Source organism: Labrus bergylta, chromosome 24 (assembly GCF_963930695.1).
Source record: "Labrus bergylta chromosome 24, fLabBer1.1, whole genome shotgun sequence".
Lineage (NCBI taxonomy): Eukaryota > Metazoa > Chordata > Actinopteri > Labriformes > Labridae > Labrus > Labrus bergylta.
In genome coordinates, this window is record NC_089218.1 from 1686176 (window position 1) to 1712587 (window position 26412).

The following is a 26412-nucleotide window of genomic DNA, read 5'->3' on the forward strand; positions in this document are numbered from 1 at the left end:
TTACAGTCATTCAGTTACCAAAAGGTCACAAACTTCTGTATGTTTCCAAAGGTTTCCTAATTTTAAAAACACTTTTCTCATCTTTATTTATTCTTTGGGATTAACTCATCTTCAGGGATGAGTCCGATTCACGACAGAGTTGTTTTAGAGAAGCAACATGACAAACTTCAAAGTTTGATGTCCTGCCATATAACAGGACCAGAAGGTAGAAGGACCACTTCTCATTGAATATTTCTATACAACGGCAACTACTGGTAAGACTCAGTAAGAGACCATACGAATGACCGTATTCTTATGGTACAACACCGACATCAATCAGTCCCCGACATGCATCAAACCTGACATGCATCAAACCCGACATGCATCAATTTCCCACATTAATTCAAACTCAGACATGCATCAAACCCGACATGCATCAATTTCCGACATTAATTAAAACTCAGACATGCATCAAACCCGACATGCATCAATGCCAACCTTTATCAATCCCCAACAGCTATTAAAATTCCGACATGCAACAAACCCTGACATGCATCAAAACCCTGACATGCACAGTGGTGCCAGGGCCCGGTATGGTACGGTTAAAACCATTGAGTATTTCTATTCCCCCCCAGAACAAAATCGTTACAATGTTTGACTCTGAGCTTCGTAAAAAAAAAGGTGAAAATCTTTATTAAAATATGGTTAATTTCTTTTGCATCACAGTCTGTCAAAGACAAATAATTTACATGGCAAAGCATAAAACCTGTACCAGCATTTTTCAGAAGCAGATTAAAGGAATGTGAATACTTCTCCCAGAAACACACTGAGGAGCGTTTTTAAACCTGGGCTGCGATTTTACAGGTTTAAAGGAACAAACGGCTGATAGTTACAAGAAGTTTGGAGTCGTCAAATTAGTGTTGTAGTACTCAAGATCGGTCGAGAGACCACTTTTTGAAGGTCTCGGTCCCGGAATCAAAAGCATTTTTACTTGGTCTTGTCTCGGTCTCAGACTGGGTAGACTCTGGATAACCACTGACACTATTTTTCCCCGTCATTGCTGTGATTAGAAGGAAAACTCCCCTTTCTAAAATAATGAATAACTTCAATTAATTTGTAGTTTGATCCCCCCCCTACTCTTGGTCTCGGTCCTGACGTGGTCTCGATACCTAAATGTCTTGGTCTCTGAGTACTCTGGTCTCGGGTATGTCTTGGTCTTGGTAATTTTTTTCAATGGAGTCCATTAGCTTTGTAAAAAAAACTTTCAGTGGATGTGAATCTACCACAGGATTTCTAAAAATAGGCCCAGATTTAAAAACAAAAAGTGTCATAAAGATGGACAGTTTATGAAAGATCACAACAGAAGTCTTTGGGTAAAATAATCTTTGCAACATATTTCTGTTGTTAAATCAACAGTATTTCCAAGTTAGAAAATAAAGATGCATTTCTTTATAGCTTGACATAATCTGTCATTGTCAGGAGAGACTGGAGGATCAGTACGGGATCAGTGGAAAGCATCAGTAACATCTGGAGGGGAGTTTTTAGGGTCAGGAATCTGAGAGTGGTTTTGTAGACTGTCACTGAACGTCTCACTGAGATTTCAGATTGTGAGGGCGGTTTGATGTCGTGTTGGCTCCTCCAGGGAGTTTATGTTTTGGGTCATGTTTGTCTGTAAGCAGAATTTCTCATTTGATTCTAGAAAACCATTAAATGTACCTACCTTGGTCTTGATTATTGTTAAAGGGTCTCTTCAGAGCTCTATCTTATTTACAAAACTAAAACTAAGACCTTATATCCCACTGTCCTGTTTCTAAGAGCTTTGGTTTGAATTTATGCATTAAAGAATTGTTTTGAAAATGCCAAAATGAGGGAAGATAGGGCCTAGTTTTGATGGCGGAAAATTTCATAAAAATGCGGGAACACCGGGCTGAGGGAACATAGATTTTCAACCACTAAGCCGGACACACTAAAACCACCACTGCTGGTTCATAACAACTTGTTTCAACATGGTGACAGCAGTTTGTACATTGTTTTGATCAGTTAAAACATGACTTGCTTTAAGCTATAGGCAGTTGCTTGGGCATTACAGTATGGAAACAGACCATGAGGGTTAGTGGAAGTCTTCAGAACACATTGAGAATTGTGGATTTAGTGTCTGTGCCGATGGCGTTCCTGGCTGTGCATCGGTACACACCAGCGTCTCTATGTGTCGGGTTCTGGATGATGAGGGAACCTTGCGGATGGAGATATTTATTCCCAAACAGTCTAGGTTGCGAACTCACAGCCAGGCGAGTTTTATCAGGCGTTTCCCATGCCACGTCTGCTCGAGGGATCCCGGTCGCCACACAGTTCAACTGAACCGCAACTCCACGTTTGGCGTACGTCATAGAGGGAGGGCCGTTGGTGATTCGCGGTGGGTATGCAATCACGATAACAGACAGAGAAAGCATAGAGCTGCCATACTCGTTTGCAGCGCGGCAGATATAAGACCCCCGATCATAGACGGAAACTTGTTGGATGGCAAGCGTCCCATTGGGCAGCACAGCATAGCGTCCAGCTCTCTGCGGCCTGTTGAGGACCACCCCGCTGGGAAGTGTCCATGTCAGTCTAAGGGGCTCGCCGCTGGTCAGACAATGAAGCAGAAGTGTTTGTCCATTAACCACGCTGACAGGAGAGTTGTATCTGTTGAGGATCTCTGGCTTCCTCCCTGGGGACAACGTGATGATCTGCTCTGCAAGCCCTCGAGAGGTATGCCCCAGACAACGGTACATCCCAGCTTCAGCAACAGAGGGGTTACTGATGATCAAAGAGCCGCTGGGGTGGTGGAAAAACTTTGAGAACCGGGCACCACTTTGCAGAGGCGTGCCGTTTGGCAACATCCAAGTAACACGAGGTGGTGCTAAACCCTCGAAGGAGCAATTCAAAGTCATGGCGTTCCCAACTGTCAATGACAAGCTATCTGTTTTTGAACCTCTAATTTGAGGTCTGTCGACAAGCTCCTTCACGTCCAAGTTAACCACCAGCCGAACCTCCCCTCCTTCATTACGAGCAATGCAAGCCAGCTTCCCTGAATCTGTCCTCTTGGGCGAATGGATTTCCAAAGTACCATTTTGATGCACCGTCATTCTGTTGCTCTTGTACGGAGCAGGAAGGATCACATTTCCTGGTAGAACCCACATGATGCGAGGAGTCGGTTTTCCCTCCGCCACACAATCAATCAACTTCCTCTGATCTGGGAGAGCAGCGACCTTGACGCTGTTGGATTCGCCTCTAAACCCATTGATTACCGGAGACTGGACCAGAACCTCCAGCTTGGTGACTTTGTGGTCTTGTCCTGCGTTGTTCCTGGCCATGCAGGTGTAGTTACCTCCATCAAAACGCTGGACCTTCTGAACCACCAGTGTTCCATCATCCAGGATCTGGTATTTGTCAACAGCAGGGGAGATAAATTTATTCATTGGGGATATCCAGGTGATGCCTGGCAGTGGATCCCCTTTGGCGTTACATCTCAGAGTAACTGTTTCACCGTAGAACACCTTGATGGTCTTTTGGTTTTTATCCTGGATTTGTGGCTTGGAAGAGACAACCTTTACCTTCACTCTGACCTTCATCTCATCTTTGCCCAGTTGGTTCTCAGCGTAGCAGGTGTAGTCGCCTTCCTCAGGTACGCCGACATCATTGAAGTACAGCGTCCCGTTGTCAAACACCACATACCTGGAGTTCAAAAAGGGAGAGGAGTCAGATTTACTGTTACACACGTACGACTGCAGATAACATTTAAAGAAGAATTCATGCTTCAGTGAAACTATTGGCTGCAAATATTCTAAATGAAGTACGTCCACAGAAAGTTGTTGTCGACAGGCTCGGATTATTCTGTGTGTGACATCACATAAATGATCCCTACACAGAGATAGACCCCTATGTTCAAGAGAAAGCTGATTTTCTTTAAACACAAACAGATGTTACTCTCTTCAAAGTGGCCAGAGTCCATTGACAAGAACAATAAAATTAGCATGCAGTACGTGGGCATTTCTGGCCTTGAGTTGGGTTAATTGGTTAATAAGTTTGTTAGCTTGTATCCAACACAACATAATGGTTTTAAAAACAATCTGAGTCTGTCAGTGGTAACAGCATGAAATGTGAACAGGTGCACCCAATGCCTGTAGGCAGCTGGGGGCTCCAATCGACTGGATCATTTCCAAAATACAAGTATGCACCCATTGGTAATTCAGACCCCTAAAAATGCCAGAATTAAAAATTTTAAACATGCAATTATACAAATTCATGCCACTGCTAATAAAAGAGGTTTTTGCTTTCCACTACAGAGGGTCTGTAATTATCTGTATCAGTGTATTTTTTTCAGATGAACATAAAGCCAGCAGTGTGTGATGCCCCCTCAGTCTTCTCTCTGTCTCCGTACAGCTTGTATGTGTCAGAATGAAACATGTTTGGTTGCCCAACCTTAATAGACCGACATGTCGAATTTACTGTGTGCACTGTATGTCATCGCAGGAAGCAATAAATACTGCTGACATGTGAAGGAGTTTTTGTGTTGCAGCAACAAATGCCAAAATTGGTTCTTGAAGTAATTTTCTTTGGAAGTGAGGAGTCATTAATCTTCCAGTGGTGAGCTGCCACTGAAGCACAAAGTCAGAGAACAGCTTCTGTTGAGTGATTAGGACATTTTTAATGAATCCTTATATACCACTGTTAATAAATGTCTGGTATGTAAAGCTCAGAATCTTTTGTGGAGAACAGTGACTTGCTCTCCAGAACAGAACAAAGAATCACATGTTTGTACATTTCTCTCATATAATGTCCATAAAACTACAACTTTTATATAAAGTGGGAAGAGGGGGCAGACAGTGATGTATTACATTGATCCAATATTCAACCATAAATTGCAAAAGCTGCAAAAGTCCTTTTCATGACAGTCACTGTTTACACTCTTGGTTATTCATAAATGTGGGCATGCCAGCTTTAGATGGTTTTGTTCAACATGATTTGAGGTTCGACAGGTTCACAGGACCACCATAACAAAGAGACGTTCATTGTGTCATACCTTCGACTGCGCCCTCCGCTAACACCGTCCCGATGTTTGACTGGGTTGACCATGGTGCCGTCAGGCAGTGCCCAGCTGATCTCTGGGTTAGGTAGACCCGAGGCCACGCAGTCCACCTTCAGGTCTCCACCGTACACCACCTCCTGACTGGACTGCTGCTGCTTCTGCTTGATCTTAGCCGCCCTGGTCAGCACGTTGACTTTCAACTGGACGTAGTCATCGCCCATCTTATTACGAGCCACGCACAGGTAGTCCCCGCTGTCGGTGTCCATCGCAGAGCGGACGGTTATCGTGCCGTTGGGAAAGACCTTGATCCTGGGGTCGAAACTGCAAGGATAATAGAAACAAAAGTATTAATGTAACAGCAGGTCTTTGTACCTTTTTAACGACATGAGGCCAAGGAAAGACATTGAGACAGACAGCAAACATATTGTGCCCTGTCATAGCACTGTTATGTGAGAACCAGGGATGAGAGAGAGCATTGATTTTCTTACCTAAACTGAGCATCCACCAGCTTCTTTGAGGGCGTCCTCCACATGATCCGAGGCGCTGGCTCGCCCCTCGCCACACAGTCGAGCAGCAGCGTCCCTCCATAACTCACATCTGTTCTCAGGGGGGATGATGAGGTGATGGTAGCCTTGGCAGCGTTGACATTCCTCCTAACCTTCAGGTTCACTGTTCTCTTTCTGGAAGCCACCACGTTGCTGGCCGAGCACTCGTATCTCCCAGCATTCCCTGGGCCCAGTCCCCGTATACTGAGGGTCCCGTTGGGGAAGACAATGAGGTTGCGTCCAGTAATAGATTGAGAAGCAATGAGCTGTAGGCCATCAGGTGTGGCCCAGCGGATGACTGGCTGTGGGGAACCCGTGGCGGTGCAGTGGATGAAGGCGGTGGCGCCCTCTTGGAGCGTAGTGTTCTCTTCTTGGGTCTGCTGAATCACAGGAGGCAACGCTGAGACGTAAAGACGGACTGAGACTGTGTCAGCACCTGCTGCGCTGCTGCCAATGCACTTATAAATCCCTCTGTCTGTGAAAATGGCCTGACTGATCTGGAGGGTCCCATTACTCGATACGGCCACACGCTGCTGAGGCGTAAAGGCAACAGGGGCAGCAGGCATGCGAACTTGGTTAGGGAGCACCCATGTAACTCGAGGCGTAGGGTGACCCTCCACTTTACACTCCAAATCAACTCTGCCACCCGGATGCACGGTGACGTCTCGGTGACGAGGCTGGAGGACCACAGGATGCTGAGACAGGACCACAAGGTTGACCACCATGTTGTCTGTGCCAAACTGGTTCTGGACGGTGCACAGGTACTGACCCCCGTCCATGGGCTGGATGTCACTGATGATTAACGTACCGTTTTGAAGGACCTCAAATCTCTGGACCCTGGTGTTCTTAGCAATGCTTGCCCCTGCATGGATGGAAAGAGTTACAGTGTTTCTTAAACAGAGCATCAAACTAATTCATCTCCTTGTTTATATTTCCCCTGGGGTCAAGTATGCTTCTGACTGCCTCAAGGTCAAAGTTCAAGCTCAAGGGCGACCAAGCCTTTTCTCAGCAGAAGTACTAAAGCTCTGATTGTTCTGCCTCCACATGTCTGTCCCTCACACTGCCTGTTTTTAAATCAAACCTTAAAATGCTCTTTTATTTCTTTGCTTTTGGCTCATACATCTATCCTCACACTTTTACTTCTCTACTGCATGTCCTGTGGTTCTTACTTTGATCTTATTATTCTTTCTATGTTTGATCGCTCTTTGGGGGAGATTTTGTTGTTTGTAAAATTGCTTTATTTATACATTTGGATTGCATTTGTTTGTTTAAATGTCTTTCAAACTCTCCTGAAAACCAATGCATTGTTACTTAGGAGTTTTAGACTTCACCCCCAGCTGAGTTATAAAGAGGACTCTGGTGCCCCTCTAAAGCAAAATGCAGAAACCACAGATGGACAAAATCCAAGAAAATGAGGCCTAGCATTTATGCCCACATTAGTAACAGTTACAATACTTTTAATAAGTTTGATATCACTTATTGGACCAGAAAGAATTGGTTTTCTTTGAGAATAAACTATTAGACTGATAAAATACTTAATTTAATACTAATACTAAAATCCACCTAATGCTGAGTTATGAGATTGAGTCATACATACCACTGGCAACTTTAGTCCAGGACAGGAAGGGCATTGGCTCGCCCTCAGCCTCACAGGGAAGCCGAGCATCTGTTTCTGCTTTCACAGTGAAAGTCTGGAAATTACTCTTCGTTATCCTTGGCTTCCCACCTGGAGCAGATCCCGGTCCCGGTACCTGGTAGTTCCTGGACACGTCCTGAGTGCTTGTTAGCAGTCTCTGTGTGAATGTATCAGCTTGGACTGCAGGCGTTGATGGGGCTGGGGCAGTTGTCTGCTTGATTGTTGGCTCTCTGGTTGATTTCAGCGATGGGGAAGTTGGTTTTGCACTGTGAGATAGATCCAGCGTGTGGTCAGGTGGATGGGTTTCAGGATGGACCGCAGATGTCCCCTGAGGTTCTGGTGTGGTGCTGGATTGGGTTTGATGGTCTTGATTGTGGTTATATTCAATGTTGTTGATTCTTAGACCCTCCAGAGTGGTGGCTCTTGGGGAAGATGTTTCAGGTGTCACATCAGGGCGTGACGTTGTAGCAGAGAGAAGTGCTCCTGTATTCACATTAGCTTCCTGTGACTCACTGCTTGTGCCTTTATTCTGTGGAGAAGTATGATAGGCACTTTCAGCTCCCTTTGTGGTCACCTGTTCTGTGTCCACATCATCGACCAACAGGATGCTTGGTGTTGTTAGAATGCCACTTGAAGCAGGCACAGGGGTTGTCTTGATTTCACGCTCAATCGAGGAGGCAGCTGAGGCCGATTGGAGCAGATTTACAGTGTCTTTATCTGTGAAATCATGGCCTGATTGATTAGCCTCGACATCTGTTTTCACTTGGGTTACAGTGTGGAAACCCCTGGAGGAATAGTCAGAGGTTGTTGCCGGTCCAACGTCTCCCATTACGCCTCCCTTTAGCCTCCCCTCTGAGGGTTCAACAGGTGGAAGAGGGCTGCTCATAAATGTCTGCTGAGTGGTCCATGTGAGCCTCTCAACGATCTCTGCACTCTCTGAAATTCCCAAGGCTGTTTGAGAAATTGCCTTTCCGTGACCTATTCCTGGAGAGGCTGTTGGAAAAGATGGTGCCGCTGACGTGCTCTTGAACAGCGGTTTGGCTCCGTCTAGTTGGCTGTTTTTCATTTCTGGGGGAGAGGATGGTAGTGAAGAGAGTTTGTCGTCATGCCCTGGGACTGTGCTTTCTTTATGACTCATTCTGCCTGATGTCCTTGCTTGACTTGGATCAGGGGTATTGAAACTGACTTCTAATGGTTCTATTTTAATCTGTGTGAATGCAGTAGTCATGGCGGGTGACGGCGTGGTGGCATTAAAGTGGAGGGGTTTATTCAGCTTTTGCTTCCTTCCGTTCGGCCTCCGGCGACGCCCTCCATTCCTTCTCTTAGAGTTCGGGTGTCCTTTAGAGCCCCTCCTTCCTGAAGCTGGAGCTGAAAGCGTGGTTGACGGTGCTGTTGTGAGCATCGCATTATGTGCTGTGTCATTTGGTTGAGTATGAGGCGGAGATGTTGATGAATTTTCCCCGTGGCTTGGCCCCGATTCATTCTGGTTGAGCAAAGAGATGACTTCACTTCCACTCAAAGTGAGGTCTCTATCATTATGAGAGCTGGCAACAACATCCGGGCTCTCGTCCAGACCCTCGCTCTCCTTCAACACCTTGGACTGATCAGCTGTTGTGTCTCCGTCCACATCTGTATTTGTGCTCTGGTTCTCTTGTACAGAATTTGTATGGCTTCTGCTCGCCGTGTTTGTGTTCGCCTGCCAGAAAGTGACAGCATGCAGGGGAACAGATGTGGTCTGTGGGAGGAAAAACTCACTGTTTGAAGTTGTGTGTATGTCCAAGTTTGTATTAGGGGTTGTATGTTGTACATTAAATGCAGTGTGGGTTGTGTATGGCTCTGTTGAAGCTTGGATTGTGTGCTGACTGTTTGATGTCCTGCCATGTGTTGCTTGTGCAGCGTTGCTGTTAGATGTCACACGTGCGTCTTTGCCTCGTGTAATGTCTTCATGAGTTCCTCCTGGCGTTGTTAAGCCATCTTGGTCGCCTCTTTCCTGCTCGCCATCAGATGATCCCTCAAAAGCTTCCTGTGTCGGCGTTGTCTGCTCCGTCATTCTCCTCTCTGGGATTTGAGTTACAGCGTTCTGAGTGTTTCTATCTCTAATCTTTGCCAAAATGTCCGCCCATTTCTCCGGGTCTATTTTACTCTTTGACACATTGATTTTCCTCCTGCTCTCGATCACATTCTTCCTGTCGTCATCGCGTGATACCGCAGGTTTCCGCGGCGCTAACGGCCTTCTCCACACATTCCTCGAGGGATGGACCCCCCTCCTGCCACCTGGAACCACCCCTCCAGGGATTCTCCTTCTCCCAGCATCCAATGGGCTTTTTGGTGCCTGAGTGACCTCTGCGTCCCCTGAAGCCTCCTCGATTTCCTCTGTGGGGACTTTAATCTGAGTGCTGACCCCTGAGGCCGACTGAGGTCTTGCTGGAAACTTCCTCAAAGGCCTTATAACTCCTTTTCGCCTGACCACAGTGACTTTTGTAGCCAGCGTGTCCACACCATGTTGATTTATGGCGATACATTTATAAAACCCATTGTCCAGGGTCTGACTTTGAGGGATATGAAGCGTGCCGTTGGAATAGACCGAAGCTCTAGAGGAGTTCACTCGGAAACTCACAATGTTGCTGCTTGGCAGAATCCAGTTAATTTCCGCATCAGGGGAACCAGACGCTGTGCACGGCAGAGAAATGGGGCTCCCTGCAAATCCCTCCACAGATGTGACTGAGGTGTCGTCTCCTGGGGGGGAGATAGAAGAGTCCTGCACTGTTAGGTGGAAAGGCAAGACCGCGAGATCTCCGTGAACCTTGGCGACGCAGTAGTAAATTCCTGCGTCTGTGTGGCTGACAGCTTTAATAAGCAGCTGCCCTTCATCGGACACAGACACCCTGTTGTCTGCACTGCTGTACGGAGCTTCCACCTTGGAGCCATCTGGAAGCATCCAGTGGATGACTGCTTGTCCAGAACTCTGAATGTCACAGTCCATTTGACTTGGCCTTCCCAGGATAACACTCAGCACTTTACGAGTCGTGTTCGTCGACTCAATCATAACCCATGTCCTCCTCTGTCTCTGCACCAGCTCGGCCTCCACCGTCTCTGAGAAATCACTGCTCAGGATCAGTTTCACTATCTTGGCTGATGACTGAAGTCTGTTCAGCTGGAGGTCTGCAGAGTTCTGCATCAGCCACGCTGGCTGGGCCATCATGTTCACTTTAACACCTGTGTAGTACTGTGCATCCTTCTCAGAGTCCTGTCTGTACACATACGTAGGGTGAGGATCCTTTCTGAGCAGAACGCCTCTTTTTAAGTGTGCAGGCACACTGCTGTAGTACGCAATCAGCCTCCACAGCCGCTCATACCTTTCTCTATCTACAGAACATTCAATATCCACAGAGAAGCTCATGTTGGAGGCCAGATGGAGCTGGTCCACCTGCTCCCAGTTGATCTTAGTTAGCCTTCTCGGCTCACCAACGCTGCACTGCAGATCCACCTCATTCCCGTGTTCATCCGACAGACCCATTGAGATGTTTCCAAAAGGTTCCCTGAAGTCCCCCGTGGTTTTGACCTCAGTGTCCGCCTCATCAGGTGGAGAAGTCCTTTGAGGGGAGGTGATGACGGGGCTGCTGCAGACCACTTTCTCCACAGCCTGGAGCTCTTTCCTCCGGAGGGATCTGGGAGACGAGCACATCGGGCACAGCTGGCCACCGGGGAGCGCTCTGTCCTTTTTACATTTCAAGACACCTAGAGGAAAAACAACAACAACAACACTGTCAACAAGATCTAAAGACTAATCTCTGTATGATTTTTCACATTTTATGGCAGTTAATGAATGCATTTATACATGAATGTCTTTTTTTTCAAACTTTAAGTCTGCTGGTTTTTGAAAACATGCATGTTTTTTTTTAATAAGTACCCTGTGCATTTTTCTTCAGTACAACTCAGAGTACTTGGGAACACACATCTCCAAAATATTGATTATCTAAAGTCTCGAACCCCCAGACTCACCTGGTGAGGTCTTAAACCAATCTTTGAACCACCCCATGTTGCAGTCGCAGGTCCACGGGTTCCCATGGAGGTACAGGTTCTCTAGCTGAGGCATGGTGTCCAGCAGCGTGGAGGACAGAGCGGTCAGCCCATTGTCCGACAGGTGCAGGTGTCTCAGCGTGGAGACGTGGAAGTGTCCCATCAGAGAGAAGGTGGAGAAGGTGGCCGGGTGAAGCTGCTGAAGCCGGTTTCCTTCCAGCTGCAGCAGACGCAGCGAGGTGAGGCCCTGGAAGGAGTCCGGGTGGATGAACTCCAGCCGGTTGTGGTCCAGGTGTAACCTCGCCAACGACCACAGACCATGAAGGGTGTGTCTGTTGATCTCCTTCAGTTTGTTGTAGCTCATCTTCAACATCTGAACCAATGAGGAGACACAACGTCATCATCAGTAAACATGAAATAAAGAATTTAAGAGGCCTCTTTTATCTTATTTGGCACATTTGGTAGTGTCCTGTCAATCACAGGTAGCCCCACCCTAACTCCTCCCCCTCTTTCTGGTCTCTGTGACCAAAGTGGGACCATCATTTACTTATGAACATCATGTTGTGTTGAAGAACCAACAACCATCAAAGTCGCCTCCTGCTGGCCAGTGCAGAGAATGCAGGTTTAAGGCTCTTCGCTTATGAAACCAAGAGGCTACTTCTAATCCTCACTCACCTTCTCCTGCACATGATCAGTCCAAACATTCATTCAGAGGTAGAGTTAATGTGAGGTGTACCTGCAGTGATGTGAGGTCCCTGAACGCACCGTCAGGCACACTGTGGATGTCATTCCCATGAACCATCAGCAGCTCCAGCTTCTTCAGACCAGACAGAGATGTGTCTGTGATTTTATTGATGCTGTTGAATCTGAAACAACAATTGAACAACATTTAGTCCAAATATGATCAACTTTTATAAACAAATGCAATTAAACCCCAAGTTTATGTTGCGTAAAAAATGCTGTGAAAAGCGAAATGAATGACTTTTTGATGATGCCAGATTGAAGCACTGACCCCAGGTTGATGCGCTCCACGTGTTTGGAAACAGCGGCCGGGATGGTGAGGAGGGAGCGGAAGGTGCAGTGCAGCTCGGTAGGCTGAGGGCACGAGCAAGACCGGGGGCAGGGGCCAGAGGCGACCGGGGGCAGGATCACCAGGAGCAGCAGAGGGAGGAGGACGCACAGCGCTGGGGTCTTCATCTTTATCCACGGGGAGGGGCGCTCACTGGAGATGTCCTTTCAATAACTTACGAAAGAACGTTTTTATTATTATTTCTATACATCACGAGCGTCTTTGACAGAGTAAAACAGACCATGGAGAGTGTAAAATCTAAAGGATTTAAACTTTAAATTGGAATAAAATGAATCCTTATTCGACATTTATAATCAATCAGAGGTTAAGTTGATTCTCCGGAGCGCTGGTCAGACTTTGGCTCACGTTTCGTGCGTAAACTCTCTGCCTCCGTCTCCGCATGAATGGATGAACTCCGCACGATTACGCAAGTTGCGCTACAGCCAAAGTGCTTCCTAAATATTTAAAAACCTCATCTCTAAACAGCGCAATGAAATATAAATGATCTTACCTCAAAGACGTGACATCATCTCTGCTGGGAGCTGCACAAAATCCATTTCAGCATGGGGGGGAAAAGCACGAAATCAAACAAAAGCTTAACGACGAAATAAAGTTACAGTAAGAAATCTGAAGCAACAGATATTTATTTAAACTCCTGAGAGGGGGGAGGGGGGAGAGAGGGTCTGACTCCTCTCTGTGTGGACCTGCAGCCAGAAATGAGTGAAGTAGAGTTTGTGCAGCGCAGCGCAGCGGAGGCGCCACAGGAGGAGCCAGGAGGAGTCTTCGGAGGAGATCGGGGGTGAGCAGAGTTTGGGGGTCCTGACTCAAAAAAAAAAAAAAGCTGCTGAGTGTGAGAGAGCGCGGTGAGTGTTGCTGGGAATCCTGAATGAGTCAGAGTGGAACCATGAGGAGTCAGATTAACCGCTGAAGTTTACAGTTTCTAAACAGCTGGATGGAGACGGAGGAGGAAACATGAGGATAAACAAACTGTGGCCTCAGAGCTGAAGATTAAACTCAAGTGTCTCTCAACACTAAGTTTGAAATCAACACACTTTTGCCCTTATGAAAGGATAAGTACTCAATGAAGACCCCCGTTCCAGTCATACCCCTATATCCTACTGATATGTTACATAACCTACCCTGTTGTCTTTAGTTGCCACAGCAACCAAAACAGCATCCTACCTTCATCAGACCCAGGCTGTGTTGATGCGAGCTCCAGGTAGTGTCAACACTGAAGCACCTACAGAATGTGCCAAGTTTGCAATGACAGTAGCAAACCTCCCTAAGGGGGCCCCTCTGACTGCAATGTGTTACTCAAGTTTGTCGATGAAAGTGACACTAAAAAGATGTTTTGACTTAAAGTTATTTAATTCTTCACGGTTTTATGATTTTCAGGTGAACTTTGGAAGTGTACGTTTCACATTTGTTGTTGTTGTCAGAATATTTACGGTGATGGTCGCTGGTTCGAGGTTGCCCCCCCCCCCCCTCAGGCCCAAACAGGCTCTAGACTCGCCCCTGATTACAGACAAGCCTGACACACTTTGAAAGGTCCTTCAAGATGACAAAGAAATCCCTAACAGGACGACGCCCGAGCCTAAAAGGTGTTAAACTGCTGATGTGTTACTCCTCTCCGTCGCTGCAGGTAAACTCTGCAGCCCTTTCATTAACACTGACTCATATCTGCACAGCATGATCTCAGACACACTGACGATGGAAAAACAGAAGCATGCACAGACACACACAGAGGATACAAACGGGGGCACACGTTCAAAAACAGAAGCATGCACAGACACACAGAGGATACAAACAGAAGGGAGCCGCCGCAGGGAGACTTTCAGGAGGTGTTGTCATTTCATCAAACTGGAGCAGATCAGATTTTATGGGACTTAATTTCCTTCCATGAGATCAGGAGGTGAATATTTGGACTCGCTGATGTTAAATTCCTGCTCGTACTTCTTCAAACACTTCATGTGCTGTTAGCTTTGGCGCCTCAGCTCCTCCCCCTCCTCCTCTTCTTCTTCTCTGGATATCTCTATTCAGCCGTCCTCAGAGTCCTGGCTCTGTGTCCTGCTGAGGTTGGAGGTTAAACGTGAAGGGTGGAGTGTGGTTAGAGCCTCCATCCATCAGCGTGTCACTGCAGGCCGATAACACACCTGCACCAAAACCCACATCAGACGAAGGTCAAGAGACCCCGAGGAAGGACTCGATGCATCATCAGAGGTTTGATTTGAAGAAGAAATATTTCAAAGCGCTCCTGAAAGAACACGGCGATGTCACAGTTTGCATAGAATAACACAATCTTTCTCCTCGAAAGGTGCAATCCAGTCCTACATCATCCTGAGGTCGGCTTCTCTGCAGGGTTTGATGCATCTTGAACGACACCTGAATGACCTGGGGTTAAAGAGAGGGACACTTTTTAAACACTCTTTGTCTTATAGGGTTCATGAAGTGAGTAGGATGCAACGTCAGAACGGGTCTATTGATGACGTCATGTGTGCCACAATAAAAACCATGACAGCGTGGAGTGAAGCTCTCAGAGGCCGGGGCGCCTGACTCCAGAGATAACTGCAGAAAGAATACGGCTGCATGCTTCACTTTTACAGCTTCTGTTTCGAAGTCGTTCTAAGATTCGTTTTTAATCGTGATTATTTCTGCTGACTTTCTCCGTCTTTCATCTCTCAAACAAGGTTTTTTTTTTTTCAGTGAGGTTTTGGTCTGCGATGAGAGGGTCGCGCGCCGCAGGAATCCGCTGCGATGGCTCAAAGCGCAAACAGCCTGAGAGCAGATCCATAAAAACCCGGAGAGAGAGAGAGAGAAACGCCACAGACGGAAAATCCTGTCAACCCAGATTTTACATCAGAGGAGGAAGTGTGGTCGCTTTAATCAGAGGGAACCAACCAGAACACAGAGGGCTTATGTCTCCAATGGATCCTTTCATTTACAACTTAACCATCATCGCCTACAATAGCTGCCCATGCATTGTCTTTATTGAATGTAAAGCCACGTTACTCTCACATCAGAACCAACACTCTCTAATGAGTTCAGAAATAAATCTGCTGATCCTGGAGTTTGAAACTCAGCCGTCGTTAAAGGAGAACAGGAGGAGGAGTTTGGTTTGTTTGGCCTGCAGCAGTGAAACCGGTCGTCATGGCTGCATCATCATCAGGTCAAAGAGCAGGTAGTGTGACACACCTGAAAATAAACCCATGTTAACAGGCTGTGTGTATAAATAAATGTGACAGTGAGAGCCAGACGGATTGAATGAAAGCGGTTATAAAAGAACCTGTGAGACTTTTCCACACCCTGTAAATCTCCCTCGGTCACACATGTGGCTCTCGTATGTTTCTCAGGGCGACTCTCTGATCTAATGACGACCTGCTTGGACGGCCGCCCGCCCAGCTCTAGGGCGCCTGGTTTGGTATCGGACATTACGTAAACACCAGGGGAAGCCTGATGCCTGGAAAGAGCGAGAGGTGAAATCCTCCACATCTGCAGAGAGCCGGCTGACGAGGCAGCAGACGGTGAAGGGATCAAGTCTTCGTCCCCCCCTCCCCTCAGGATTGTTTTCAGAGCCGAGGAGGAGCTCCATCCCTCCAGATTTATTCTCACACTCGACAGGAAAAGGCCCAAAAATAAAAACCTCATCTCACTATACAATCTGAGGACAGGAGAGGGAAACACGAGTCATCACAGGATGAATAATCCTCCTCGACCTCGTCACCTCTCCACATATTTCTGAACGTTAACATGTGTCAGGCCTTTACAACACATCCTCCACTGATCCCCCCCTCGCTCCCTGTTCTCCTCGCCGGGACGGTCGTGACCTCGTGTAAAAGCCCGACCTGCAGCAGAAGACAGCGGGAGGAGAGGTTGATGGATGTCACTCAAACTACTGCTTGATGTTTTTCCAAAGAGTTCATTTCACGACTCAGTCTTTGCACAGGAACAAAGAGGTTTCTGTGAAAGCGTCTGTGTCCTGATGTTCAACGATGACGCTGCTAGCTCGCTCTCCTGCCGCGGCCTCAGAGAGCAGCTGTGACCCGGGTGTGTCACGCGGTCCTTCTCCGAGCTTCACTCTGAGGAGACTCATCTCTGTGCTGACCGGGACAAACGGCCCGGAGGAGATCCTCGTCCACAGCTGAGGAAAACAGAGCAGCTGGCTGGAGCTTGGGCGAGGAAGACTGCCTGATCCTTCACCTGGATTCTCCCTGCAGGGGGGTCAGCAGTGTGTGTGTGTGTGCTCCCCTACGTGCCTGCTGGTCTGCGTATGTGTGTGTTTAATGTGTCTGAACCCCCTCACACACACCTGTAGTGATTGTGTGTTTAATGAGATGTAGTCGACACCTGGCAGCAGTCTGAGGGCGTCGCTCTGACCCTGCACCCCCCTTCTTGTCTGACACGCTTTATGACGGCGAGCAGAGAGAGAGACCCCTTCAACCTGAACACACACCGGGCTCTGAGCGCAGCTGCAGAACATCAGGCGGACTGTGTGTGTGTGTGTGTGTGTGTGTGTGTGAGTGTGCAGAATACAAATCAGAGAGGAACGAGGATCTGACCCAGAAACTCCAACTGAACAAACACAAACAAAAAAAACACGAGGAGGAAAATGTGCAGCGTCCTCGTCAGACTCGGATGATTCCAGCGCATCAGATGAAGCCATGATAATAAATTATTCAGATTTATTAAGAGGGTTTTCTTCTTCTCATTAATTTGAATAAATCTCAGATTTTCATCATAAAACAGTTCTGCAGGATTTGTCTCTAAAACTCATCTGGAGGACGCAGACGCACATCTTAATGATAAACAGACAGTCGCATGTATTTGCTCATTAAGTGCTCGTTATACTTGACATGTGGTTTTGAATGTGTTTAACCCTGAAATCAGCGACACCTCTAGAACCCAGATCCCAGCTTTCGTTTGTTGCAGGAGGTCGTCTCCTCACCTGCAGCTCAAGTTTAAAGAATCTGTCCTCGCAGACCAACGACTCCACGTCCTGAGAGCTGCTGATAAAGACAGAGGCCTCTGAGGGACAAACAACAAAGAGAACGCATGAAGCTCAAATCGACCCGACAGCAGACGATGAAATCATGTTTCTTTAAACTGGATCCAGCTGCTGGAAAAAAAAAGCTGAAAAATTTTATTTTCTAAAAACATCTGCTGAAAAACACAACGTATAGAAAACTGACCTCATCCTCGTTTGACCTGAGAACAGAACAAACTGATACACACAGACACACTCCCACACACAGACACACACACACAGACACACTCACTCACAAAGACACACACACACAGACACACTCACTCACAAAGACACAAAGACACAGACACACTCCCACACACAGACACACTCACTCACAAAGACACACACACACAGACACACTCCCACACACAGACACACTCACTCACAAAGACACACACACACAGACACACTCCCACACACAGACACACTCACTCACAAAGACACACTCACTCACAAAGACACACACACACAGACTCAGACACACACTCACTCACTCACACACACTCACACACTCACAGAGTCATTGTGAGTGTGTCACTGATCCTTTCTGTGATGACAGCAGTCTGTTTGTGTTTTCTCGCTCCCTCAGGGGGATGACATCACACTTTAACAGCTACGATCAGCTAAAGTGGAGCTGGCGCCCGAAGATGGAGGACTTACCCAAAGTTAGAGGCTCAATATGCAACTTATCACAAATCAAATATAGCTATTAGTGTTGTAGTCAAGGCAACCCTAACTGAGACCAAGAAATGCATATGGAGAGAGCGACTCCACACACACAAACACACACACACACACGGAGAGGAAGAAGAGGAGCACGCTCCAACATGTCAGAATAAAAATATAATAAATATCTATAAAAATATCTATAGTCGATTAAGAAACACTTCATGTGCAGGGGCGTGTCCAGAGGGGCAGCATGGGCCCCCCAAATGAAATCTTATTGGCCTCCCCAGGTGCAACCCCAAAATCCTTAACTATGATTGGCTATTGGCCCTGCCAGAGGTGGGACTTGAGTTGAACTCCACTGCACAGGCCTGGATTCAGCGTGCAGATGTTTGTTTGCAATTTTTTAAATACTTTAAATTGTGATTTTAGACAGACTTCTTTCCAGAGTCCTGGAAGTTGTTATCTAGTTTTACTTAAAAGTCGACGTGATTGGTGCAGACAGAAGGGATTAATAAATGTTCTTTATTCATGTGTGCACACAAACGTCAGAGCCCGAGTTGGGCCCCCTCAAGTCCAGAAAGTCTGGACACACCCCTGCTCATTTAAGTCCTGATGATATCTCAGTGAAGCATGCGAGCCCTCGTATGTCATCGTGCTGAGTCAGGCTAACCAGGATCAGATAAATCTTATATTTCACAGATTATTAAACTAAACTAAAACAGATTTTTAAACCCGGCCGGGGGAAATCACTCCCTCACAGGCAGATTCAGTTTTCTCTCAGATTTCTTCCTCCATCCTCCAACCATCGAAGATCTTTCCAGAGTGGAAACTTTAAAATCGGATTTCTTTTACAGTCAAAACATCCTGCAGGGTTAGGACCAGGGTTAGGATCTGCAGAGATTCAGAGCAGGCAGGTGACGTCATGTCCCGCCTCCTTCCAGCTTCGTCCGACAGGAGAATCTGATGATGGACATGTGGCGGTCTTTCTAGAAAGTTGTGTGAACACTTGTCCTGTCTCTGACCGGTGATAAATCACAGTCTTATTGTCTCCAGGGGGGGATTGTCACAGTGGTCGTGGTTGATGTGATGTGTTTAGGCGTCATCTCTTTCCCAGCAGAGGCGTGGTGCGTTCGCAGCCCCCGCTGATGACACGCTGACCTGCACGACTTGTTAGATGTCGTTTGGCCCGGGTGGAGCTTCACAGAAACAAAAGGCAGTAAATAGATTGAAGTGTCAGATGATTTAAAATCTCTGAAACGTCAGTGATGTCGATATTCACAGAAGTGTCGATGCTGCACTTTAGACCTCAGAGAAAGGAAGCGTGCTTAGACTCTAAATACATCTCGTCTGGGGAAAAAACTACTGGACAAGTTAAGGACTAAGGTTAAGGTTTTGTAACTGATATTTAGACATCTAAATGTTCTCTCCTTCTGGGGAATTTCACCCTGCGTTCTGAAGACTCTTCATACGACTTCAGGAAGCTGAGGATTGGATCTGTGCAGCTCTGAAGTCCTGACTGTGATGACAGAGAGATTTAAAGAGCCTGCAGACTCTCCCCCCTCCATCAGACGGTGACACCTTCCTGTAAACTTCAGACACACACACACACACAGAGGAAATGAAAGCTCATGAATGGACCCTGATCCAGGTTAAACTCTGGATTCAACCCTGATTACACTTAAAGAGCTGCAGCTGAAGAAAGCTCGCTGACACCTCAGCTGGAAAACGCTGCGTCAGAGTTTACTCCGAGAGGCGGTTAACCAAAGAAACACCCACAACACTTCTTTTTAATTATCACCTCTTTAAATCAAACATGTCAGCGTCACACTCTGACCGCCCCCGCATGGCAGACAGAGGAACTGCAGCGGTACTGTAACTTTCAGACCCGGAGGATTTGATTCATCATTACTCAGCGTTTCCCAAACCGCCACATGCAGAGAAACTCTGCGGTGAGAACATTCCCAAAGAAGATAATCAGCGAGGTAGACTTTCATTAGTCACACTGGAAGATGTCGATGTCTTAAGAAAAACATCCCTTGATTCAATCTTTAGTCATCACTCCCCTTAAATAGATCAAATTAACAGATTAGTTCAGTGAAGCTGCAGCGTCTAACCATCATGAACATTTTATAAAACTTTGCTGTCATACCTTTGGTGATAAATAAATATTGTTTATTGCTTCCTTTGGTGGAGAAGATCAACTTTTTAGATTTCATCTGAGGAGCTTGGTTTCCTGCTTTCGGGGGAGTTTGGGGGCGGACAGATGAGGATGAGGTCCTTCTAAACATTTCACAAACTGAGCTCTGGATTGTTGAGAGAACACACACACAAACACACTCTGGTGTTTCAAGTGTTTACTCCTGAAGAGTCACGCAACAACACACGGAGGTAACAACAGGACGCTGCAGACGAGTTTTCAGCACAGCGTCCAAACAACATGAAGGATGAAAACAATGAAAAAGGCAACACATGATTCAAAAACGATGATGGGAAAGAAGAAACATTTCTTTGTTCAGACCAACATCAGCATCGTGTGAAGAAACAAACAGTACAAGTCATGGTTGTGCAAGAGAACGGTCGAGACATGAGAGTCAGGTTCGATTACACAAAGCACAAAGTCACCAGGATGTTAGGCAGAAAACATAAGTACAAAAAAAATGATTCAAAGGCCATTAAAGTCCCAAAGTAGCAAAAGAATCCTCGACTTCACGATGAATGAATTATTACAGACTGCCTCTCATGGGGCCGATACTGGCTCGGGATTTTGTCAGTCGAATTTTCCTTTTCTCACTTTAAGACCACTTAACTCATTTTAGTTTCTCAGAAGTGTCAGAGTCCACTTCACATTTAAACGTTTGTTGCCGACAACTTCTCAACTGCTTTGAGTTCATTCACCATACAGTGAGGAGCAGCTTGGCTCCCAGCCCCCGAAGAGCCCACCATGATTTTTATGGGGCGACTGCTTTATTGTTCACTGTTGATAATGCTGCAGGGACATGAAGACTGTGTTTATACTTGTTTAAGTCATCGGGTCTTTTGTTTCTAAGAAGATGAGACCTCTGTGGATAATTCAGCTTCCAGTTAAATACATGATACGTACATGACAAAAGCTGAGTTTAAAATCAAGTTGGTGGTAGCTCAGCTTGCAGACCCTCCTGACATCCTGTCGCCACCGAACGCCAACCTACAATCTCCGATTTTTGACGATGCAACTTCTCTTCTTAAGTGTTTTTAATGGTTTCACACAGAAACAAGCAGCTCAGCTCGCAGCCCCTCCTAACTAACGCGTTGCAAATAACATTGTGTAATCGAAACTGCTTCAATTAGTATTTTTATTGGTTTTAAATAGAAGGTGCCCTGTTGGGATAATCCAGCCTGCAGAAAAAAAGCTTTAAGACATTAAAGGAATCAATGCTGAGTGCAAAGAAACAAGCAGCTCAGCTCGCAGCCCCTCCTTACTTCTTTGCTCACCACACAGATCAGATTTGACCTCTGGATGAGTTTGTTTTGTAGCGGGGGAAACTCAAGAGCGCAGAGATTCAACTGACAAAATCTGAGTGGTCTTCTTTTACGATTTGGCTTTAAAAACACGACAAACAAGGATGAAGATCGGTGAAGTGAATGGGCTCAAAGAGTCGTGGGAAAGTCATTTTGCAGAACAGCTGGGACCGTGTGATAATAACAACTGTCAGAAGGAAAGACGAGAGCTGGAAGAAGAAGAAGAAGAGTGTACAGTAGGAGACATTCAGCTCCAGTTAGTCCTGCATGGAGCCTTCAAAGTCTGAGCAACTTTTCAAGTGAACTTTGTGTAACTCAAACGAGGATGTAAGGCACCTTTAACAAGTGCTACTGGTCACACATCGTCACAGCGAGCGGCCGACTCTGATATAACGAGTCGAAAAGCCGCACATTGTTCATACAAGTACTGGCCGAGAGCTGGCTGAGAGCTGCAGCACCGGTGTGGAGTCACGTGAAATATGACTGCGTCAACGTTTTTTAAAAACAGATAAAATATTCAAACATGACGATATCAAAAAAAGACCTGATTATTCTCCTTTTTTTTCAACTACAAAGTAACAGTCTTCTTCTGGTTTTTGCATATGAGCAGGCTCAGAGAAAAAACGGTGATCGAAAAAATCCAAAACAGCAAAAAGGTTCGACTGAAGTCACATAAATAAAAGTATAAAAAGCAAATCTGTGGAGTGACACACGTCACAGTGTCGATCATCAGGAGGTTTGTCTTTAAAAGGGCGAGGGTGAGGGGGGGGTTTATTACAGATATATGTGCCCCCTCCCCCCGTCTCTCTCTCCATGATGGTACCTGTAACTTCTCAACATGTCGAGTGATTCTCAGGATTCACTGATAATAATAATGAAGCCATCAGAAGTTCTTGAAGATCTCTAAGTCCTTCTGAGGCACGGGGGGGTCTTTCTTCCAGTCCTCGTCGGGGTAGACGTCGAAGTTAGACGTGTCGCCCTCGTGGGAAACTTTGGGAAGGATGGGAGGCTGCAGGGACAAAAAGCACAAGTGTGAATACACATCTGAATAAACACAGCAGATATTTAAAAAGGGGGGGGAAGGGTTTCTAAACTGGTTTCTAAAGTTTATAATCTATAACCGTTCTCACCTTGAGCTTCCTCAGAGGAACGGCGTCCCAGTCGATCGTCTTGAACCATCGATGTTTCTTCACATCGTCCGCTCCGTTCTGAAACACACGACAGATCCTTCAGAATAAAGCTTTCAATAACTCTCTACACAAACTGTTTCATATATTTAATTCAGATTCAAATTCAAGCCATTGGCCCCCTCCTTCCTACAGTTGACACCCACGCAGGTTGCCATGTCCCAGACACTGAAGCTTCAGTGTTTAGCCAGCTTCATGTTTGCATTGCACCACGTCTGTGGGTTGACTTTCTTACGTTAGAATCACAAATTAAAGTTACTATCTTAAGACAAAGTCGTGCAGAAAGCTAAAACGTTCTGAGGCACCAGATTTTAAAGTGGCTGCCTCACAGATCAGTCAGAGCTTGAAATACTTAAACTCGGACTATAAAAATAATTGTGCTGCTATCATTAGGGACGAATAATATTTAGTTAACAAGTCAGACATATTACAAACAGAAGCACGGGCAGGCATCCGTCCTGCTCCCCAAACAACAAGATCCTGTTAACTTCTCCTCACTTACGACTAATTGGAAGCATGTGGAGCCTTTTCTTCCCTCAGACTGCTGACGTCAAAGTACCTACTGAAGGTATGAAATATGGTGCGCTGCCATGTGTGCAGGGAGACGAGGAGTCTAACCAACTCACCTTCATGTTGCCCAGCCGTCTGGCTCGGTCGATGACCAGAAACTTCTTGATGAGGTCTCTGGGGGGAAAAGGAAACAGTTAGAGCGTCCACAGCTGTCAGGAAGACAAATGCATCTCCACTGAAGGTTTCCTGACGGCCTGCAGAAGAGGCTCTTTGAGTATGGCAGGGAGGGACTTTATAAAACTTTAAACTCCTGCTCCTGGTACATGCATGAATGTGATGAGTGTGATTCACAGATGCCTTAAAATATGATCACTGCTTTCCATAAAGGTGCCTCGTCTCACATCCGACGAGCTGCTGACGGGCCCGTAAATACAGCAGCTGGATGCTGGAGAGTCAGCGATTCTGTCTAAATCCTTCCTCTGCTTAAAGACGAGCCTGTGCAGAGATCTGTCTGTGAGGAATATAAAAACCAGCTCCAGAAAGGGGGGGTATTTGGGCTTATGTTCTGGCTTCTTAAGCATCTCAGGAAGGAGACCTCATCTGGAAACGATGTGGGGAACGCAGAGAAGGTATCACAAAACAAACAAAAGAAACCAAAAGGCGACTTTATACTCCAGGATCATTTCTGCAGCTCATTTTAAAAAGGTGTTTTCATATTTGTTACGGAGGAATATGACCTTCTTGTTTTCAGTCTGCAGGTGGAGGCGTTCATAAGCTGCAGCAGTTCAGGAAATGACGGCCTCTCTCTTGAGGGTCACCGACGCACTCCACCCGACGTCCCCCAAACCATTCAAACATCTATTAAAGCGTGCTACTTCAAAGCATGTGGGGGCTGTATTGTCGGTGGACGGGGGTCTTCAAGTGCTGCAGCGTCCCTTTAACACGAGGACAACGAGCTCCCTGCAGCTAAAGAGGGGCTTCAGCCCGACCTGCAGCCTCTAATGACACTCCCAGCTGATTCGGACCGCTCACACCGGCCATAAGAGCAGCTGGAGGGCGCAGGAATGTGCAGGATTAGAGGCCGAGCTGGGTGTGTGCGTGTGTGTGTGAGTGTGAGTGTGAGTGTGAGTGTTTGTGTGTGTGCACTCAATCAGCCTGACACTGAGAGGCCCAACACACACTCTGCTTCCTCTGATTATTCAGACAACACACAGCTTCTCTCATCGATCTCAGAGGCAGCAGACACAAGCGTTTTTAATATTTCAGCCATTTGTATCATTCTCACACACGTCAACGTCACACACACACACACACACACACACACGCATCAGGATGTGTGAGGGATTTCAGACGACTGCAGGCAGACTGAGAGGAGATCTCTCCCAGTTTGACCCCAGCATTAGTCGTAAAAATCACTTAAAAACTTGTTACAGGCATGTTAACAATGTTTTGACCCGACCTCACGCCCTCTGCACACGACCTCCACGTCCTCCTCTAATGGTCCCTGGGGTGTGTTAGGTTCCCCCGAGAGGCATTAGGTAAAGAAAAGCACAGAAGGTTGTAGCTTTTTGTCCCTGACGGGCTCAGGTTGCACACCAGACGTCAGTCATAAAAACAGTTATATTACCAAGAACACAGGAGTCACTTATCTACAGCTGCAATGATTGCAAAAAGGTCGATCTCTGCAGGGATCCTTTTGTAGCATCTAGTGAACGATTATGTTGCTGACATCACAGCCTGAGTCAGTGCTGCAGGCTGAAGAAAACCTACAGCAGCCAAACCTGTCACTCACTGAGATCAGGTTTAAAACTGGAACTCTCCTTCTGTCTTTGTGTGCTTGCAGATTAAAAGTGTTTCAACACAGAGCGAATGTTTCTGTTTTCTTAAGATGTGGAGAGGACGGCTGGGAGGATCATCGTGTTTGAACATCTGCTTTTTGTTATGATGTTTGCAGTCTACCTGAGTCTGTCATGGAGATTTTCCATATTGTGCACACGCCATCGATTTCCCGTCTGTCCTGAAAAAAACAAACACTTCCTCCTCCTCCTCCTCCTCCTTCTCCGATGATGATGATCTTTTCTGAGGCTTCAAGTTTTTTTTCTGAAGCATATTTGCATTATTTGAAGCAGAAACATACGTACACAAACGGGTAAACCCTCTCTTGGAGGGTCAGGAGGATCAGTTTTCAGACTCTAATGAAGTTATTTAAACAAACGGTGTGTTGGATTTCTAAAAACAGTCACCCCAGTGTGCATGTAAAGACGTTTAGGATTAATGTTCGCCGCAGAGATTCCTGTTGTCGTGTAATCTGAGCCCTGCCTGGCGTCTGCAGCTTACTTGACATAGAAATCCAGATGTCGTGGGAAATCCAGCCGTCCGGCCAGGATCTTCTGGTAGATCCCGAAAGGGTTGTCATCAAAGAACGGCGGGTACCTGCAGAGAGAGAGAGAGAGAGAGAGAGAGAGAGAGAGAGAGAGAGAGAGAGAGAGAGAGAGAGAGAGAAACGTCATCTCTGGCCTGTAGCTCGCTGTGTGCTCTGCAGACGCAGCATGATGCAAGGAGCAGGTAAAAGCTGACACACATTCACCTGGATCTGTTTGAGCACCATCGTGTGTGTGTGTGTGTGTGTGTGTGTGTGTGTGTGTGTGTGTGTGTGTGTGTGTGTGTGTGTGTGTGTGTGTGTGTGTGTGTGTGTGCTGCAGACAGAGCAGCCTTTGTTGTGTGACTGTTAGTGTTTCTACCACCCACAGGCCGTCTTGCTGCTGAATGCTTTCCCAGTCCTCCCGTTCTTCCCCTCTCTCCGCTCCGGCCTGGACAAGTCATTACCCACAAATTACATAATGGGCTCGGCCTCTAAACGCATTACGCGCGGCGCAGACAGGCGAATAATCGCACCGGTTTGTCACACGCCGCTCGGGCCTGCCCGCTGAAAAGTTCCAGAGGCTGGAGACGGTGGGACGAGGGGCTGGGTGGGAGCTGGCTGAGCACCACAGACTGCTGTCATCTGTGGAAAATGTGGGTCACCAAAAGCTGGAGGGAGGGGGGGGGGGGACGTTTTCCTGACTCGATTTTATGATTTAGCAGGAGAAAAAAGCCAATCCATAACAAACACACTGCAGAAGAAACAGAAGAAAGGGCCAAGAGGGAGTGTCCTCTCGATTAATATTCCCCTCAGCTTTTCAATTTCAGCCTTACTCAGGAGAAAAAT

General features: G+C 46.6%; 2 protein-coding genes across 3 annotated transcripts in view; both read right to left on the reverse strand.

Moving 5' to 3' along the window:
* Positions 1–645: 645 nt before the first annotated feature.
* On the reverse strand, positions 646–13110 carry mxra5a (matrix-remodelling associated 5a). Its single transcript, XM_020652350.3, has 8 exons — positions 12829–13110; positions 12261–12491; positions 11985–12114; positions 11231–11621; positions 7190–10966; positions 5536–6454; positions 5042–5368; positions 646–3693 (listed from the first exon to the last, which is right to left on the reverse strand). Exons 2-8 carry the CDS (start codon positions 12443–12445, stop codon positions 2103–2105), a joined length of 7320 nt encoding a protein of 2439 aa, XP_020508006.3. The 5' UTR covers positions 12446–12491; positions 12829–13110; the 3' UTR covers positions 646–2102.
* Positions 13111–20348: 7238 nt separating this feature from the next.
* Positions 20349–26412, reverse strand: part of prkx (protein kinase X-linked) — a 20671-nt gene continuing 14607 nt past the window's right edge. For both annotated transcript variants that reach the window (XM_029280870.2, XM_020652340.3), the window contains 4 exons: positions 25542–25637; positions 23321–23378; positions 22638–22715; positions 20349–22516 (listed from right to left, as the gene is read on the reverse strand). In XM_029280870.2, the coding sequence (XP_029136703.1) occupies positions 22391–22516; positions 22638–22715; positions 23321–23378; positions 25542–25637 (358 nt within the window). In that variant the 3' untranslated portion in view covers positions 20349–22390. The remainder of the gene's footprint in view (positions 22517–22637; positions 22716–23320; positions 23379–25541; positions 25638–26412) is intronic.

Coding starts and splice junctions, on each gene's coding strand:
- mxra5a (XM_020652350.3), bottom strand. CDS start 12,445: ATGAAGACCCCAGCGCTGTGCGTCCTCCTCCCTCTGCTGCTCCTGGTG. Junction 12,115..12,260: donor GTGGAGCGCATCAACCTGGG/GTCAGTGCTTCA, acceptor TTGTTGTTTCAG/ATTCAACAGCATCAATAAAA. Junction 6,455..7,189: donor CTGGACTAAAGTTGCCAGTG/GTATGTATGACT, acceptor CCATCCATGCAG/GGGCAAGCATTGCTAAGAAC.